Source organism: Thermobia domestica, chromosome 8 (assembly GCF_964235325.1).
Source record: "Thermobia domestica chromosome 8, izTheDome1.hap1.1, whole genome shotgun sequence".
Taxonomy (NCBI): Eukaryota; Metazoa; Arthropoda; class Insecta; order Zygentoma; family Lepismatidae; genus Thermobia; species Thermobia domestica.
Genome location: NC_137461.1, coordinates 133,249,935 through 133,268,260, shown reverse-complemented (window position 1 = coordinate 133,268,260; position 18,326 = coordinate 133,249,935). Strand labels below are relative to the sequence as shown.

The following is an 18,326-nucleotide window of genomic DNA, read 5'->3' as shown; positions in this document are numbered from 1 at the left end:
GAAGTTCTAATACATGTACACACATATATGAACAAAGTTATAAATCAACTTTAGGAGAAAAATAGAACGAATTTAGGATATAAAGCATGTACTTACAATACTTTTCTACACAAGAATTTTATTATAACTGAGTATAGCAACTGAGCCATACAGACTTCAAAATTAAACAAAAATATTAAATTCAAAATTAAACAATGATATTAACATTTATCAACTGCTGACTGAAAATAAAATAGCATTTTAGGCCAAATATAAATCTTTTCAAAATTACATAACGAAACTAACTGTTTACTGAAGATAAAGTAACATTTTAGGCCAAATATAAATCTATTCAAAATAAAACAATGATATTAACATGTATCAACTGGTTAGTGAAAATAAAATAACATTTTTAGGCCAAATATAAATCTTTATAACAAAAAAGGTAAAAAACTGTGAGAAAAGTTATAAATTTACTCCCAGCAAACAGCATTGAAGATCTTTCAAATAAATTATAAACTATTCTTAACTGAGCTAGACAACGTGCTCAAGGGTGTGGACATATGTTTTAAAACTTTTTTGTGTTTAACGCAGAATTCCCTAAGGAAGGGGAACATCTTTGGCTTCTTCTGCAAAAAGTTGTATATGACATAAGTACTCCTCACGATAAACAGACGATACACTATTGTTGGATATGATTGTTTGTTTTTTTTTTTTTTTTTTTTAACTGATATGAAATATCTGTAAACAATAGTGGTCGAAACAGATACAACTACTGATATTTTATGCTTGCTTGAATCACGTTTCTCTAAACAAATGTTATTTCAGTACCATGCGTTATACGTAATTGAATGAATTATATGGAATTGTTTGTAACAATGCCTGTTTGTTCAATTTGCAAATCAAATTTTATGCTAGTAGCAACACTTATCCTTCATTTAAAGCTCAAACACAGAATATCCTTCAATGGAGTCTTTAGATGTATTGATGAAGGTTGTTTTCGCGAATTTCAAGGGGCCAAATCACTTAGAGTTCATTTTCGGAGGAAACACAAAAATCTATATTGCAGACGAAAGTTATTTAACGTAGCTGTATGTAAAGCAGCTCCTTATTCCGTAATTGCCAACAACGAACACTCAACGAATGTTGCAGGTCTCTCGTTTCCATGAAAGGTTGAACATCACCCATTACCTGTTGGAATCAGAGAGAGGTTAACTGATCATGTTACATACTTAAATAAGTTTTCTTACATATAAGAACAAAGACACTTCTTCTTCCTCAATAGTCTGAAGCATTATTTATTGTACATTTACAATGACATATGCATTTTGCGCCTATAAATATATGTTATTTTGAAGCTAAAAAATTGGTAAGTAATACTAATACTGCAAAGTTTTAAAAGCTCTTAAATGCTTTAAAAGCTGCAAAGGTTTTCAAAAGCTATTTATATCTGACTGCAAAAACGATACGTTCAAACAAGGACAGAAGCTACTAAATTACGAAAACTCGACAACTTGTCCTCAAATAGACTTAAGAACTTCCTCACTAGCATTTACCAACAGAGAATATAGAATAGATCACATTTATGCTTAGTAAGTGATTTTGGTTATTAAAATGAAATGAAATTTTTGAGTTTTATGCCCCACAGTTATGCCGGCTACGCTTAAGGAGACTGTGATGAGAAATGAATGAAATGGTGTAATGAAGAAAGTGGGAGAAAACTGGAGAACCTCGAGGAAACCCACGCACACGGTGTTAGTTCACCACAAAGTTCACTTGGTTGGAGCAAGGTTTGAACCCGGGACCTCATGCACCAGAGATGAACGGTCTATCACTGAGCCACCGCGGCCACTGTTTGGTTATTATTAAATAAATGTATCGAGTTCGTATTTGTTCACATGTAATGAAACGTCGTAGCTCAGCTTCACACTCCGAAAACAGGGTTCTTGGCGTAACCTTAATTTTCTTTCCAACGTGTGTCTTTGAAGAGTGTGTGTGTGTGGGGGGGGGGGGGAGAATTATTGGCGAGAACATTTTCATACCACTTTGAAAGGCACAAATTACTTTAGTTTACGCTACAGTCCTCCGAACTTAATGATCGGAGATAGGGGAAGAAGACCAACTCTATTAATAAACAAGTTGTTGAACCTTTGCTGTGTGATCTCCAAGCATACCCCAAAATCCCAGTCGGACTACGAACTGTGTTACGTATTCTAGAAAACTGAACCTTTCGTCCACGCCCGATACAATTGGATAATTATGGATAGCCAGCAATGGATAATAATCTACTTCTCTCTCTCGGGGGCGCGGTGTCTCAGTGGTAGAGCGTTCACTTCCGGTGGTTGGGGTCCTTGGTTTGATCCCAGCTCACGCCGTGTAGACTTTGTGGTGCATAAATATCGTGCTCGTGGGTTTTCTTGAGGTTCTCCCCTTTCCTCCCACTTTTTTCATTCCACCACTTCATTCATTTCTCATCATCACCGTCTCCTTTAGCCTAACCAGCATAACCGCGGGACGTAAAACTTAAAAATTTCACTTCATTTCTTTCTTTCTCTCTCGTCCTCACGTTATTTGAAATTAACAATAAACTAAGTTATGTTTCTGTATGAAATATAATGCCAATCAGATGTTTATAAAGAGTTTGAAATGAAATGTGAGAGTTTATCTCAATAGTTTTTAAATTTTGCACTCCAGGCATGGGCCTAGTTGGCTAATAGCAAGTGCGACCCCGCTTCTGCCCCTCTTAAGATTTTCATTGCCTCTCTCCACCGAAATATTGATTTAACAGATCTAATTCTCATATTATTCATGCCCATGCCAGATCCATAAAAAGACGTAACTTTATTTTCTTAACAAAACATACGTAGTTGACACCTGATCTGGCTGACCATGATCAATCAATAGAACAAAATATACTTTACTTACATTAACATGACAGAAGAAACTATCCTGAGACTCTTTCACAGTTGGCTTCCAAATTTTCTTCGATGTTTTTATATGTGATGTTGACCTACACAGGGTACCAAGCAATAAAAGTAGTACACTGGATCTGGTATCTAAAAATAAAAATGAAAACTATACAATAGAATATAAAATAAAAAATATTTTTACCGAAATTGTTTTTTATACGCGGACTCCTGCATTATTATATCTTCCATATAAAATCTTAAAAATTATATACTATTTCGATTAAAATGCCTACCGGACGTTTGACAGTAGTTTGCAGTGGCAAATGCCCCACCCATTACAGCTCTGTGAATCAATTCCATTATTTTCTATATTAATTTTAATGCTTAATGGTTTGAAACAAATCTGCAATGTTTGTGATGGATAAGAAAGAACTATATGAATGAAAGTCATTTTGTTTTTAGTAGTGAACTATTTTGCAGTGTTATAAAAATTATATCTTTAATCATTAGTAACTCAATATGAGTGAGTTTTGTTTTACAGTTGAAACTATGGTAGACTTAAAAACTATGCCAATTTAATAACAAAACCGCAAGTAGTAGACACATAACTTTCGGTTCCAATACAGGGAGAGAGAGAGATAATCTGTTCTTCGTGCGCTGAGTCTATAAGAAAAACAGATTTCTGCTATCCGTTATAATTATTAGGAATCAAAATTGAAACTACAATAACTACTAGTTTTTACTTCTCCCGGTTTCAGTAGAAAAAAAAAATCGGATGCTGTATGGATGCCACTATTTTACCGGAAGTAGTAGTATAGCTTTACTATTTTCGGTTTTTGTACAGAAACACCGGTTAATGTGTTTACTTTACTTGAGACGCTAAATCGAATCAGGGAAACAGTTTCTAACTATCAATAACCATGTTTGATTTATAACGATCAATGTTGAAACCCTAAACGACTGATTCATACCACTTCCGGTTTGAATAGAGGCTTATCTGGAGAAATGAGATCTACTCTTTGAATCAATGCTGAACAACTGAGTATATATTGTACGTATAGTGTCTACTACTTACAACCAATGTATAATTATTAATATGATCATTACAACATACTTGTTGCAATAAAACTGGATTCAGATAGAAAAATCTACTTCATTCATACAAGTAATTACAATTTCAAGTTAATGAAACAGAAACAAAGGAAGAATTAAAGAACACAAAAATAATATTACCTTCTGTAACACTTTCTGTGTCTAACAGACTTAAAAGTTCGACTGCTGGAGCGTCATGTAGCCGTTTCTTCATTAGTTTTTCCAATTTTTTACTGACAGAATCCCATTTCACGAACAAGGATGTATGATCAGGATATAAGTCTTTGAAATCTTGATCAATCTGGAAATGGAATTCCATTGTATTAAAACATTTACATTAATAACATTATTTCATTAATTTTTAAGAATCACAACTTCCTTTACGTGCATAAATGAAATTTCTTAACTGTAACAATTTCAATACAAACTACTAGTTACAGCGTGTACTTTTATGGACTTGGACTTGGGTTCAAATTCAACCTGCTTTCCTCTGGTGTTGTCCAACATCTTGAGGAAATTGACTTACTGGTAGCTTAAATAAGTAGACCACAAAAGCCAGAAACGTAGTGCAAGAAGATGTTACATTGACGATAATTGCCAGTTAGACCCATATTGAGGTTGTGGCATCACGGGCTTTCGTCGTGTTATAATGGTTTTTGGTTATATAGGTTAATGTAAACAAAGGTCTATTTACTCGGATAGATTAGGCAAGGATGGGGAAAGTATTGATCTGGACTTAATATTACAGGTACCATCCCGGTATTTGCTGGAATGACTGAGGAAAAATCCACGGAAATTTCAGTCACGATGACCGGATTTGAGCCCGGAAGCTTCCGAATGTAAAGCCAAGGTTCTACTTTCTGAAATAAGGCTGCTAGGGTTTCATATTAATTTGTCAAAGGACAAAGTGAAGAAAATTCTACAATATTGTTAGCGTTTATCAGACAATAAAACCACTATTTGCTATCTACTGAGTAAAAGAAAAAGACTTATTGAATCGAAAAGTACTTCATGCATTTAAAAAAATCACCGTCAAAGTTTCTATTGCTGTACGTATATGCTTGGTTGGTACGCAATCACAAGAAAGATTGTTTATCAGTCATGTAAGTATTGTTCTTCTGAGATCTCGCTTTCATAAGCAAGTGACATCGTGTTGTAAGAACTCAGTTCTCAATTGTTATCTTACTGAATATGATACGTTCCTTTCCATTGCAAGGTAAAGTCAGTGCACGTGTTCGTAATGTATGGCCACGTAATCATATGCGTCTTAAAAATGGAAACAATAATTTTAGGTTTAGAGTATTTGTTTTCAGACTTGCGATTGAGCTTTTCATCTAGTTGTTCAAAGGAAGATCGAGTTGCTAATAAACTGAACTTAATCCTTTCCCACTTTGTGTTACATGCATGTGGATGAATATGTTATAAAGAACCAGCAAAAAAGATTATTAGACATGTTTTAGTTCTTTTAATATGCAATCTAAATACAATGCAAAATGTGCACTTTTTGAAAAGGAAACTGCAAAAACTTTCCAGATTCATTGATTGCCTCTATCCTCTTTCATCACCGGAGCTAAACAGGAAGGAATCTATAGTTTGTAGTTGAATCTGAATTACTTTTATAAAATTATACACCTACCGGGCATCGAACCGATAACCACCAACCTACAGGCAGTTCAGACCTGCTTCAAGATATCTCAACATTCATGAACAGATATTACATAAGAGGACAAGGAAGTAATTCATGTCCACCATTTATATATATTTTTATTATGGTTTTATGACAACTAAGGTCTATTAGCTCACACATACAAATACCTACACTAGTATATGTCATTTCAATATTCAGTATGACTATCCTGAAGGCTTTTACTATTTTCTTGTCAAACGCGACACAATTTTAAAGAAAACTTCTGTTCTAAAAAGTACGTTATGAAAAAATCAACTTCTGGACGTGAGCAAAAGATTTTGTATGAGTGTTCTCAGCCCCAAAGAATAATTCAATGCTTGTAAATTATGGCCTATTCAGTAACAACACAGTCCTTAGTAGTAAAACAGAATGCAGGTTAATTAAATGAATCTTACCAATGTATATCCCAAAGGCTGCTTCAATGCTAGCCAAGTTGAAATTATTTCATGAACAGTTTTGCCCTCTTGCTTGCATCGAACTTTCAACGTTTTCTTCCAGTGATCAAGTACTTCCTGCCAGGGCTCGACACTATGCTTTAGCCACGCTAAGCTGTTTTCAATATCTATGCCACATTCTGAAAGAGAAGAATAAACTTACCAAACAGATCTGCATTACATTAAAAACTCAATAAATAAATTCCTATATTTTTTCAAATATCAGTTAAAATGATTCTATATTTTCATAAGTCTTCTGTACAAGTATTTATATCCATATGTAATATATAATAAAGAAAGAAATATATTTACAAAAAAAAAAAAAAAAAAAAAAAAAACAAATGTCCTGGAACTGTTCCTGTGAAGCTGAACTTGAAATTTGCCTTCATATGGTAATCTATATTTCCGGCACAAATATCGAATGCCTTTCATCAGAATGGTTTAATTCTTCAAACATGTAGAACTGATGTAAATTACATGTTCTAGCTTAGTACTTCAATGGTATAACGTAATAGTGGTACTATATAAGTATAATGACTATCTACGACGAAGAAAGTCGCAAAAATATTTAGTAATATATGCTACTTATGATTTCTTATCAACAAAGTAACTCTTGTAATGAAGGATTTGAAGATTAAGCATACAAAATTTGGACTTGTTCAGTCTTGTAAATAGAAACACATAGAAACTAAGTATCGATTAATTTAGTGCACTATTTAATCCTTAATAGATTAGTTGGTTGCTTAACTGAAGAGTAGGTGAAAAATTTCTCGACTGTAGTTTCATGTTGTAAACAGTAAGAATATCTACACAGTCCCATTATTACCTTATACTATTGAAATACTCAGCTTGAACGCATATACACTTTACATTTTGAGCCATCCTGATGAAAGGCACACGATATTTTTGCCAGAAATACATATGAACATTGAAGAACCACGTTTTAATCTTACAGGAACACTTTCAGGTTAGTATCGACTTATATTAATGTGTTCCATACGTTCAATTAGCAGGGAAAAAAAACTAAACCATTTTTTAAAACATGGTTCTTGCAAACCCTGGCACAAAATAGGTAAATCATTGGCAGTTTTTAAAGTATGATCGGGGCCTCGGTGGTTCAGTGGTAGAGGGTTGACCTCTGACGTGTGAGATACTTTGTTTGATTCCAAATCGCGCTAAGTGACACCGTGTGTGTGGATTTGTCGGAGTTCTCCCGAGAAGATCTTTTCATTCAAATCTTTTTCGTCAAAAGTACTTGTCAAATGTTTCCCGACCATATATCAACAGTTGATTTAGCTTCATAGGCTAAAGGAGACGGAATAAATACAAACGAATTATGATTAGGAACTTAAGAGCAGAGATGCTGTTTACCTAGATCAAATTTTATACGAAATCAAATCCGGGTATTTTCACTTGTAGTTAATAAATACTGAGGTAGTACCTTTAAGGTTTGCACCTTTTCCTCCTGTTCCTTTACAATTTTAAAGATCCTGCATATTGTGGTGTCATTTCGCTTAAATTGAAATAACCAAAAATATAACTGAATACCAATCTCCTCGCCCTCCCAGCTACTCTAGTGGATAACGGGTGTATCATTGATGTATGTGGTCCGGATTCAATTCCCGGTGTGAGCACAAAAACATTTGCGAACGTTCACTTTCATTAATCATCTGTTTACTTTAGTCTAAACGGCATAACCGTGGGACGTTACAAAAACTCTTTCAATGCATCTGATGCTTTCCTCGTATCGTGATGCAAATAAATTTTCTCGGGGTATCAGCTAGGTGATGTGTTTGTTGTGCAAAGTCTCGAGAACAGACATTGTTCTCATGATACTGACCCTGATGATGAGAACAACGTCTGTTCTCGAAACTTTGGACAACGAGCACAATACGTGATTGATATCCCGAGAAAAGTTACTTGCACCAACAAAGATGGAATAAATAACACGCAGGCTGTCACCAGATTGAAAAGTGAACGCAAAAATCTTTTACATTTCGACTGATAATGAATCACATTTGCACAGTTCATATGTGCAGCATAAGTATCACTGTATCAATTGATATTCAAGTGACTTAAGACAGAACACTTACAAAATCTGTCAGCTTGAAGAGCTTCGGACTCCGAGACTCTGTAGAGAAATTTGTTTCTCGTTTCAGCATCGTATCAGTTCCTCTTTTAGTTGGTGCTGGCATGGAACAACTGCTTTCTGTAGTTTCAGATCGAACTGACACTGAGTCATCTGGCGTTGACACTGATGGTGAAGCAAATGAGAGAGAACCGTCATCTAGCACATCATAAATTTCAACTGTGTTTGCTTCTACAAATTCCTTAAATTTTGCTAAGAACTTTGCACGTATCCCTATTTTGGGAATTAACTGAGTAATTAGTTCATCAGTTAATTAATTAAATGCTGCTTCGTCGATTTCCTGTTCTGAAATGTAGATTGAAAGTTTATAATTAACCAGATATTTACTGAATATCAAAAAAGAATTATACAATGGTGAAAGCATTTAAGTTTTATTACACTACCAAGCGAAATTTGGTATGTTACGCGATCATGTGCCACACAAAGAGTATAGGAAATTGCTCACCCCAGTTTTTTTTCTTGGGCTTTACAGAAATGGGTGTATTTGGGCAAAGCTAAAGAGAAAAATGTTCATGGTAACTTCATACTTCAGCTTCATACTGTAAAAGTTACAATGGTATAGAAGCAACAACAAGAATTTAAGAGCATTTTTAACTCATGCAAATAATTTTGTAATTTGGTGCATAACGAGTACCTATGGATAACAATAAGTCTAATGCTAACCGATTGTTTTCAACGACTTATGTACTTCTAACAAACAATGAAAGGTTCTATGCAGAAATCATAGCCTGTCTCCTCTCTCTCTCTCCTCTTTGCAATTTCTGACATTGGTCGTTTTGCTCCAAACCACAGAATTATCTTTTGGAGATAATACACTATTCTCTGAATGCTTTGAAGAATGTAATATTTTCCGAATACCTAATAGAAGTTACCTAATAAGAAGTATACACTCGAATATATATAGGGAGGGGATAGTGGTTCATGTTACGGAAGCACAATTTTGTAAAATTTACAGAAGAAATATGACATAGTGTACACAAGCTGAATTTTACGTTTACAAGTGGAGCGTTACTAGTGTCAAAGTATGACAAGTGCTATTGAAACTCGTATCATTGCAATATCCCACTTCTTTTCATATCTTTACTTACGCGTATACCCACCATCACTGACGTGCCCGCTCCCTGCGATGCCGCTTCGGCCCACCAAATTTGCTTTGCCCTGACTGTTAGATAGCATTCGCGCTTTTTAGTGCCCACCTAAATGAAAAAATGAAATGAAATCTTTAAGTTTTACGTCCCACGGTTATGCCGGTGAGGCTAAAGGAGACGGTGATGATGAGAGATGAGTGAAATGGTGGAATGAAGAAAGTGGGAGGAAACGGGAGAACCCCGAGAAAACCCACGAGCACGGTGTTTGTCCACCACAAAGTTCACTTGGCGGGGGCTGGGATCGAACCCGGGACCCTAAGCACCAGAGGTGAACGCTCTACCACTGAGCCACCGCGCCCCCCTAGCACAGGTTACTTTTATGCACTGTATATTTATGACAATCAGAAAGATTTATTTATACGCAAATCGTAAAAGAACTGTGACTTTTTCACAATTACTTCTGGTGGGGCCATCGATACTTACCTGTGATTAATTGAGATATTTTCATGTCGCCCAGCGTAAGTCTTTTAGGAGTCACTAAGAAGTAAATTAGTAAAAATTATATTTTTTTCAACGATTATTTCGAGTAGTGTACCGAAAATAAAAATGCACGCTTTTGAAATGAAATCTTTAAGTTTTACGTCCCACGATTATGCCGGTTAGGCTAAAGGAGACGTTGATAATGAGAGATGAGTGAAATGGTGGAATGAAGAAAGTGGGAGGAAACGGGAGAACCCCGAGAAAACCCACGAGTACGGTGTTTGTCCACCACAAAGTTCACTTGGCGGGGGCAGGGATCGAACCCGGGACCCCAAGCACCAGAGGTGAACGCTCTACCACTGAGCCACCGCGCCCCCCTAAATGCACGCTTTTATCAGCGTATGTCACGAGAAATATCGATTTCAAAGGTAAGGATTCTATATTTGGGTTCCATGAAATGTTCTTTCAAAATTATGCTTTAGGCTATATTTCGGATGACATTTAGTATCTCTCCCAAATCCATCGACGGCTCAGGACCCAGTACTGTGACTTAGAGTAAGCTGTTGTTAACTACCTCGTTTATGCGAATACCCACCGTCGCTGACGCGTTTGCTCCCTACGGACGCAAATCGTTTCTAACTGTCGGGGCCCCGCTGCTACGCTTCTGTTCTGACTCTGTTCGATAGCATAAATGGTTTTCCGTGTCCATATAGCACAAGTTGGTTAGTGTTTTATGCGTAGTTTTTTATGCTATACGTTCGCACTGTACTTATACTCATGACTACTTTATATTTACAAATAACGAATGGTAACCCCTACCAAGTAAGTCAGACTCAATACCAAGTGATCTGGAGGAGAAACTAAATAATACACCATATTTCTTCCGTAAACTTTAGAATTTTGTTCATCTGTAAACTATAAATGCACCAATTTATTTTGCAAACTACCAGCGTTAGTGTCACTTTATTTACCCCTTTCCGGAAGTATCTAGTGGTAATAGAAATTACCCCAACTCTTGCCCCTGCAATTTTATACCCTGCTCTAGTGTCGTCAATGCCCCCCTTATCTATATGTAAGGGCCTAGGTTTAACTTAATAATGCCCGCTCCGGGTGGTATACCGGTACTCACTTTGAAGCGAGAAATTCCTCTCTATTAATTCTATGAAAATGGATCAAAAATTCCCTAACCTTAAGCTAACCCGTTCTTACTCTTACCTTACTCTAATGTACCCTACCCTACTCTATTCTACACCCTTTGAAAGCGGTTCTACATATCGATGCGCAGCTGGGGCGTGCATTGTAAAGTTTACCAAAGGTGTATTTGATACGCCAAATTTACAGCCAATAGAATAAGTACATATGAACTAACAGCAAAATTAATAGCTTATATACGAAAAAGTACACTTACCTTGAAACATGTCGATTAGCTGCGGTAAATTCCAGCTTCTTAATAAATTTATAACATAGGCATCCATTACGTCGTTGAAAAGTGAAAATTACTCGTTGAGAAAGTTGTATAGTGCAAACCAACCTCATTTACACACAGTTCTTTTACTTCCAAGACATGTCCCTTATGATTGTTGCCCTACGTTTTCTTTTCCTTTTTATTTTTACGGTATAAAGCGCTAATGCGATCCACACTTTCGTAATCGAAATGTTTACACAGAATGCAAATAAACACATGTGACGTTGTAACTAAACATTTTGGTCAGGAAAACCAAATAATTACCAAATCAGTTAAAATTTGGTTCGCATAACCAAATTAATCAACCAAATGTTCTGACCAAAAAATATAGTGTTCATGACCAAACACGTTTGGTCAAAATGACCAAATTTTGGTTAAATTAACCAAAAAAACTGACCAAATGCTCTGACCAAACAAATTTGGTATTCCTGACCAAGCCCTTTTTTTCAGTGTAGTAGTGTATGAATTCCGGCTATATGAAGGCCCATAAATATGCAAATTACCCGTATGGGCCGCTAAAAGTAGTACAATACACTTTGGGCCGCGGAGAACTTTGCATTTAAATAAATTTTAGACGAATCCCGAGGGGACACTTCGGAAATGAACCTTGTAAATGTTATATTCTTGTCTTGACTGGTCATAATTCTTTGTTATTACAGAATATTTCTCATTTATTTTCACTTTGAATTTCGTAACATTATGATTAACATCCAATTTTGATTTGCGTATATTTCGATGTTATTCGGAACTCCTATTTTAATTTTTATGACCCCGTATCTATTAAAATGAACAAATCATTCATCCTGTGACTTTATCTACGAATAACAAATATATTATTTGTTAACTCACTCTCTTAATCCTGTAAAAATGTCTCCAACAGTTAACTTCGTTAAAAACGAAGTGACACGTTCTTTATACAATGACGAGTAGTAAGTCTTGCAATACTTGGTGCCAGGGTGGATTGATTTAAATCAGTCTGATTTAAATCACGATTTTAATCAAGATTTAAATCACTTGATTTTTTTAATAAAAATCGTTGATTTAAATCAAATTCCGAAATGAATTAATTTAAAGTGAAAGTAAGTAAAATCCCGTTTGTCTTCTGTTATTTCGATTATGGAAGATAATAATCATAATACAATGAGACTCAAATGTATGTAAGCACAGTATGAAAACGAGTACTATGTAGGGAACCATCAGGGAAAATCCCGTTTGAACGGGTTACGGGTGAACCCTGCTTTCTTCTCTTTGTAACACAGGGTTTTAAAATTTCTATTCCAACGGGGAAATCACCATGGACATTTAAGATGAAAACTCTTTTGTGTCCACGTTTATTTGTTTGTTTCCAGATAATAGGGGCGTATTTAGAGGGGTCCGATCCCCTCTCCGAAACAAACAAAAAAAAAAATAGATTTTAAAATTTTGGGCGAAATTTATGTACTAAATACATAGAAGTTCCTCGGGATCGTAATACGACAAATTTTGGATGCGTTAAAATATCGAATAATACTTTTGATAAAGTGGATACTTGACCCCATTGCAGAACATGCCGCGATCTGCGATGTGATCGCAGAAAATTTGCCGCGCCTATGCAGGAAAAATTGTCAGAGGAAATAAAATAGCCAACAGAAAAGTATAAAAATGTGCCTGCAATGTATAGATGTCTTAAATGTACGAACAACTCGCATTTGAACTGTTTTTCACGTCACATAAAGCATATTTTTAACAATCACAAGTGTTTCTTCTGCTGGAACTGATCATCTTGATTTTTTTTTTATTTTGGAATTCCTGCAGAAAATTTTTGACGTACAAACGCTCATCGCATAAAGACAAAGGAAGTTCTGCCATCGGCTAATATATAGGATCAGAAAACGATATTCACGAAGAAATTAAATATCGACTAAAAGCAGGGAATTCGTGTTATTATTCAGTTCAAAATCTTTTATCGTCGCGAATTGTGTCGAGGAATTTGAAGCTTTAAAATATATAAAACGATAATTATGCCTAGTGTGCTGTATGGTTGTGAAACATGGTCGCTTACGCTGAGGGAAGAACGCAGACTGAAAGTATTTGAGAATAAAATCCTGAAACGAATATTCGGAACCAAAAGGAACGAAAATGAGGAATGGCGAACACTTCATGATGAGAAACTGCATAATTTATACCATTCACCAAACATTGTTAGGGTCATCAAATCTTGGAGGCTCAGGTGGGCAGGACATATAGCGAGAATGGAAGAAAGTAGGAACGCTTTCAAAGTTTTAATTGGAAGTCCAATCGGAAAACGACCATTAGGAAGACCTAGGCGCAGATGGAAGGACAATATTAAGATGGATCTCGCAGAAAGAAGAATACAAAATATAAACTGGATTCAGTTGACTAAGGATAGAAGTCAGGAGAGCTTTTGTGAACATGGCATTGCACCTCCGGGTTCCATAGGTCATAGAGTGAGTTAGTTAATTTTAGGTGAAGTTTATGTACTTTATATGTATTTCGTGCCGCTAGCTAGTTCCAATTGTTTAAAAATATGCCCCTGCCAAATATCAGTAACTTTCGTGAAAAGAAAAGTGTCATGTTGATATACATTGCTGTACTTTTTCCTTAATACTTAAGAAACATTATTTGGGATTGAAATAGGTTAACGACTGGGAATTAATTCAAAATTAAAACCCAATACTTTCACTTAAATGGCATAATTAACATTTAATACTGATTTCTAATGTTTTTTCTTCAGTTCGCGACTTGTATTATACGAAGAAAAAGATTTGATTTAAATCAAAAAAATCGATTTAAATCAAAAAAATCAACAAAAATGATTTTTTTGAAAAAAATCATGATTTTTTTCCACCCTGCTTGGTGCACAACATACCTGTATTTATTACTGTACAATGAAAACAAGTTCACATTCAAAGTATAGTCTCTCGTGCTGGATGTCCTGAGCCACTTTCCTACCAGTTCCTCGATGCCACTAGGGGCGTAATTTAAGGGGTCAAGAGGGGGCAATTGTTCCCCCAGTTTCACACACACACACACACCTATTAGAAAGATGACATATGGGGAAACATGGCTAGAACTGAATAGAGATGGATGTTACTTGTTAATTTGTTCTTTAAATGACTGATTTTGAGATGTTGCAGAAAAATGATTAATGTATCAGTAATATATGAATACTATTGAAGTGTTTATTAAATACAGGCACATTTCTGTGCTTTTCCATATTTGTGCTCCACAATATTACCCATTGGTGATATAATACACTTTAATGAATATACAGCTAACACATGGATATAACTTTAAAATGATCTAACCATTGTGGTACGTTCAATGTGCCCTTGTTGGGGATCTAACCGGAACCTTGTGCACGCGCGCTAAGGTACATACTTGACTAGGGAGATGTATATTTATGTAAAAAATTATTATCGCATATCTATAAATATGTTATTGTAGGAACATAATTTGATAACGAATTCGCCCGGTATTTCTTATAATGTTAGAATGTGTATAATCGGCAAAGACATGTATGTGGTAAATTTCATGTCAAAAGAGCAGTAAATAAGAACAATAAAACAAAAATAAAATTTTCTTTTCCATTTAGCAACATTTTGTTTTACTCATTCTAATTTTCGTATTTATAATTCTTTTCCTACGAAATTTACCTCAAATATACATTTCTCGATTATACACATAGTATCAGTATTAAAAGCACCCTGCAAAATCATTATCAAATTATATTCGTACAAAAAGACAGTTATAGATACGCGACAATCCTTTTGGACATGAGTGTACATCCATTTATCTCCTCCTCCTTCTCTCTCTCTCTCTCTCTCTCTCTTTATATATATCTGCAGAGATGCGATGACGAAAAATTATGATAAAAAATGATCATGCTGTTACACAACAAAATCTTGAACTTCCTATGCTTTCGAAAGCGTAAACTTTCCCTGACTATTAGCAGAAAACTCTGTACAATTTTCAAATTTCAAATTCCCTGACTTTTCCAGGATATCCCGCTCATTTGCCACCATGTATTGCAAGTAATACCCAAATCTCCTAAGAAAGAGTAACCAAAAACTTGCTATAGTTTTCTTTATTTTTAACGCTGATTCTTTTTTTTTTTCGTTTCATTTTGCTTCATCCTTCCTTAATTTTTTAATTTCTGATTTCGAAGGGAGGTCCGGACCGGGACCCCCCCTTGGCTACGCGCCTTTATCCATCTCCTCTGTGTCTGAGCTGGAGTCAAGTCTGGTACTGCTTCAAACTGTGATCACTGTGATCACTCACATGTTTAAGTTGGTCACTTTTCAATGGTACCGATGATGGCCAACGTAGGAAGGAATCATTGCATTATGGGTTGACTATGAAGAAATTGATGAAAAACTAAATTGTCATAATTAAATCTGTCCAAAATTTGGACCCTGAGAGGCAAAAAAAAAAAAAAAATCCTTTCGAATTTATTACGCGCGATAAATTCCCCAAATTTTTTGCTTTGACAAGAAATGTTCTAATACTGACTAGTTCTTGCTTCACCTTCGAGAAGATATTAATTTGAACGTATCTTTTTGAACCCAGGTATTACCTTATTCTGGAATTTCTTCTCTGAGTGGTTTTCCATTTTACTCTAAAAATTTTGTACAAAATGAAGCATTTATTTTCTTAGGATATTTTATGAATCGATTCTTCACAGGAGCTGATGTTAAAAAAAAAAGGTCCCTTTCTTCTTCTTGTTCCCCCTCACACGATGATTATTTCAAAATCATAAACACCACAGAACTGATTCATTAACAGTCATGTGTCCATGGGCGTCTCTGGCGGCGGGACAAGGGGCGCGTCCTCTCAATATTTTGAAGTACAAAATATTCAATATATTATTCCAATTTATTTTATTTAGTAACGACAGAATAAATATAAATAATAATAATTATATTTATTTGGAATATAATATTCAGGCTGTGAAACGATTGTAACAGAGTTCTTGATATACGTCAGAGAGTCCGTGAAGGTAAGCAGAAAGGTAACAAATGGAATCGAAGACAATAAACAGGTTTGGCTAGGTAGGTGATAGGGTGATAGCTGTCAGATACTGTTGCATTGCTCCACTACAGTTGGTTTAAAAACAATGAATGCTATCTGGGAATTTCTGTATAACATCTCTTATCAGTCATTTATGTGGTTTGAAAAAATTTAAAAAAAAGTATTTAATCAAAGAAAAAAGGTTTGTAATTAAAAAGTAACTTACCTTTAATCACCTGCACCTGATCCCCCATCGCGAAACTCACAGTGACTCCAGGATTTACGTGAAAGTGAACGATGTGCTGTCCATGTGCCAGGGGTGGGGAGGGTGTGTACCTGCCCTGGGGTTCGAACCCAGGACCGAAATGGAATGTCGCACCAGGGTAGGACCAGTGCCCTGAACCGTTGCTCACGTGACTCCGCCCACCACCCGATTTGGTTCCGTTCGTCACGTGATCTGAGGGCGTGGCCCGGTTCGGGTCAGCCATGTGCTCGCTCTCCGGATCGTCTCTGACCTTCACCATCCGGCCTCACCTGAGTCTCGTGGTCACCTTATCAAAAAGAAACAAAAAAAAGTGTAAGTAATAGTGCTCAGAACAATGTTAATTTTTATATCAAACAACAGATAATATGCAGTAAGTAAAACAGTGTCGGACTGGAGCTGTCAGAGCTAGGCGGAGATGGAAACTTAAAGAGGAGCGCCTCTTGGACAAATTTATGTAAATATTTTGGCTTTTATAATGACTTTTTAATTCGTTCACAGTATTAAGCACACACAGTTACACACGAAACGACTAGGACGAACTACCGTAAATGTTGCATAGCACAGAATAATATAATTACAACCAACAAAGATTTGAATGTAGGATAGATAAATTAGCATAGTCTACCTATTCCAATAAAACAGAAGGAAAAAATACCATTAGCTACAATTGTGTGACTATATTAAATTTCTATTTTGCTTCCAATAACATCGTAATCTACAGGAAAATTCTGACATTCAGTAATTTTCCAGTAGATTTTGTCCCAAAAGTGATCTGAATTTTGATTTAATGATCTTCAACTTAGAAAATAAGCGTTCACAAGCTACCGGGTTAGTTGGAAGAGCCATATCATATTTGTACACACAATATAGATTATTATAAGTGCTTTCATTTAAAGTGAGCTCATGTAAGAATGTAAACGCATCGTGTATATAACTCTGGATTCAGCTGATCCTGATCTTCTGTTTTGTTTTCACTTCCTTCGTCTTCATTTCCAGAATCAGCTGGGCACTGAACCACATTAAAATCACTAGTAGAAGTACCCTTCAGACTCGAAGTAATCTTTGTAATGAGCGACAAATTATTTGAGTTCGCGTGACAGGGTTTCTTTACACACGCCTGTTTTTACTGCTATTGCCTTCAGATCCGGTGATCCATTTTTCTTTATTTCTTCAAATCTTTTTGGATCCAAACAGGCACAATCTTCATTAATTGTTCACTTGGAATAAACCTCTCAACACTTGTAAAAGCAGTCACAAATTCTGTAGAAGGTTTCTACTTGGAACTTCTTCCACTTGGCTTTTTTGTTTTGTTTTGTTTTGTTTGCAAAGACGAATCTTCTTCAGAGCAGTTTTCATCAATAGCGTTTTCTATTTTACATCGACTCCTTTTTCTTTTCAAAATCAGCATCCATCCTGAGATGAAGTTCGTTTCCATTCCGTTCTCTGTTTTAACGTTTTAACATTTCCATAGAGGTGAGAAAATGTCTCTGAGCGATTTTAAAGTTGTTACTAGTGTTTGGTTCATTTTCCAATCCATTAAGTAGTCCATCTTTGGGGACAGTGGGTAATTTGAATTTAGTGTTGTAAGTTCAAATAACTCTCTGTAAAGAGCTTCTATCATTAGAGTTTCGAATTTCTACCATTTGTCTCGTAAACTTCTGCTCTGGCTTCTTTGCTCTCTTTGCACCACATGTGCACTGCATATATTTTAAATTAATATAAATACAAATTGGGCTATTGAGCCTTACCTTCAATATAAAATCCACAT

At 35.6% G+C, this 18,326-nt stretch overlaps 2 protein-coding genes across 4 annotated transcripts in view; both read right to left on the bottom strand.

Moving 5' to 3' along the window:
- Positions 1 to 18,326, bottom strand: part of mtgo (miles to go) — an 813,614-nt gene that overhangs the window by 632,895 nt on the left and 162,393 nt on the right. For all 3 annotated transcript variants that reach the window (XM_081769001.1, XM_081769002.1, XM_081769003.1), the window contains one exon: positions 16,520 to 16,844. In XM_081769001.1, coding sequence (XP_081625127.1) covers positions 16,520 to 16,817 — 298 coding nt within the window. In that variant the 5' untranslated portion in view covers positions 16,818 to 16,844. The remainder of the gene's footprint in view (positions 1 to 16,519; positions 16,845 to 18,326) is intronic.
- Positions 623 to 15,665, bottom strand: LOC145693216 (uncharacterized). Its single transcript, XM_081769005.1, has 5 exons — positions 11,227 to 15,665; positions 6,063 to 6,241; positions 4,122 to 4,281; positions 2,905 to 3,035; positions 623 to 1,170 (listed from the first exon to the last, which is right to left on the bottom strand). Exons 1-5 carry the CDS (start codon positions 11,291 to 11,293, stop codon positions 1,060 to 1,062), a joined length of 648 nt encoding a protein of 215 aa, XP_081625131.1. The 5' UTR covers positions 11,294 to 15,665; the 3' UTR covers positions 623 to 1,059.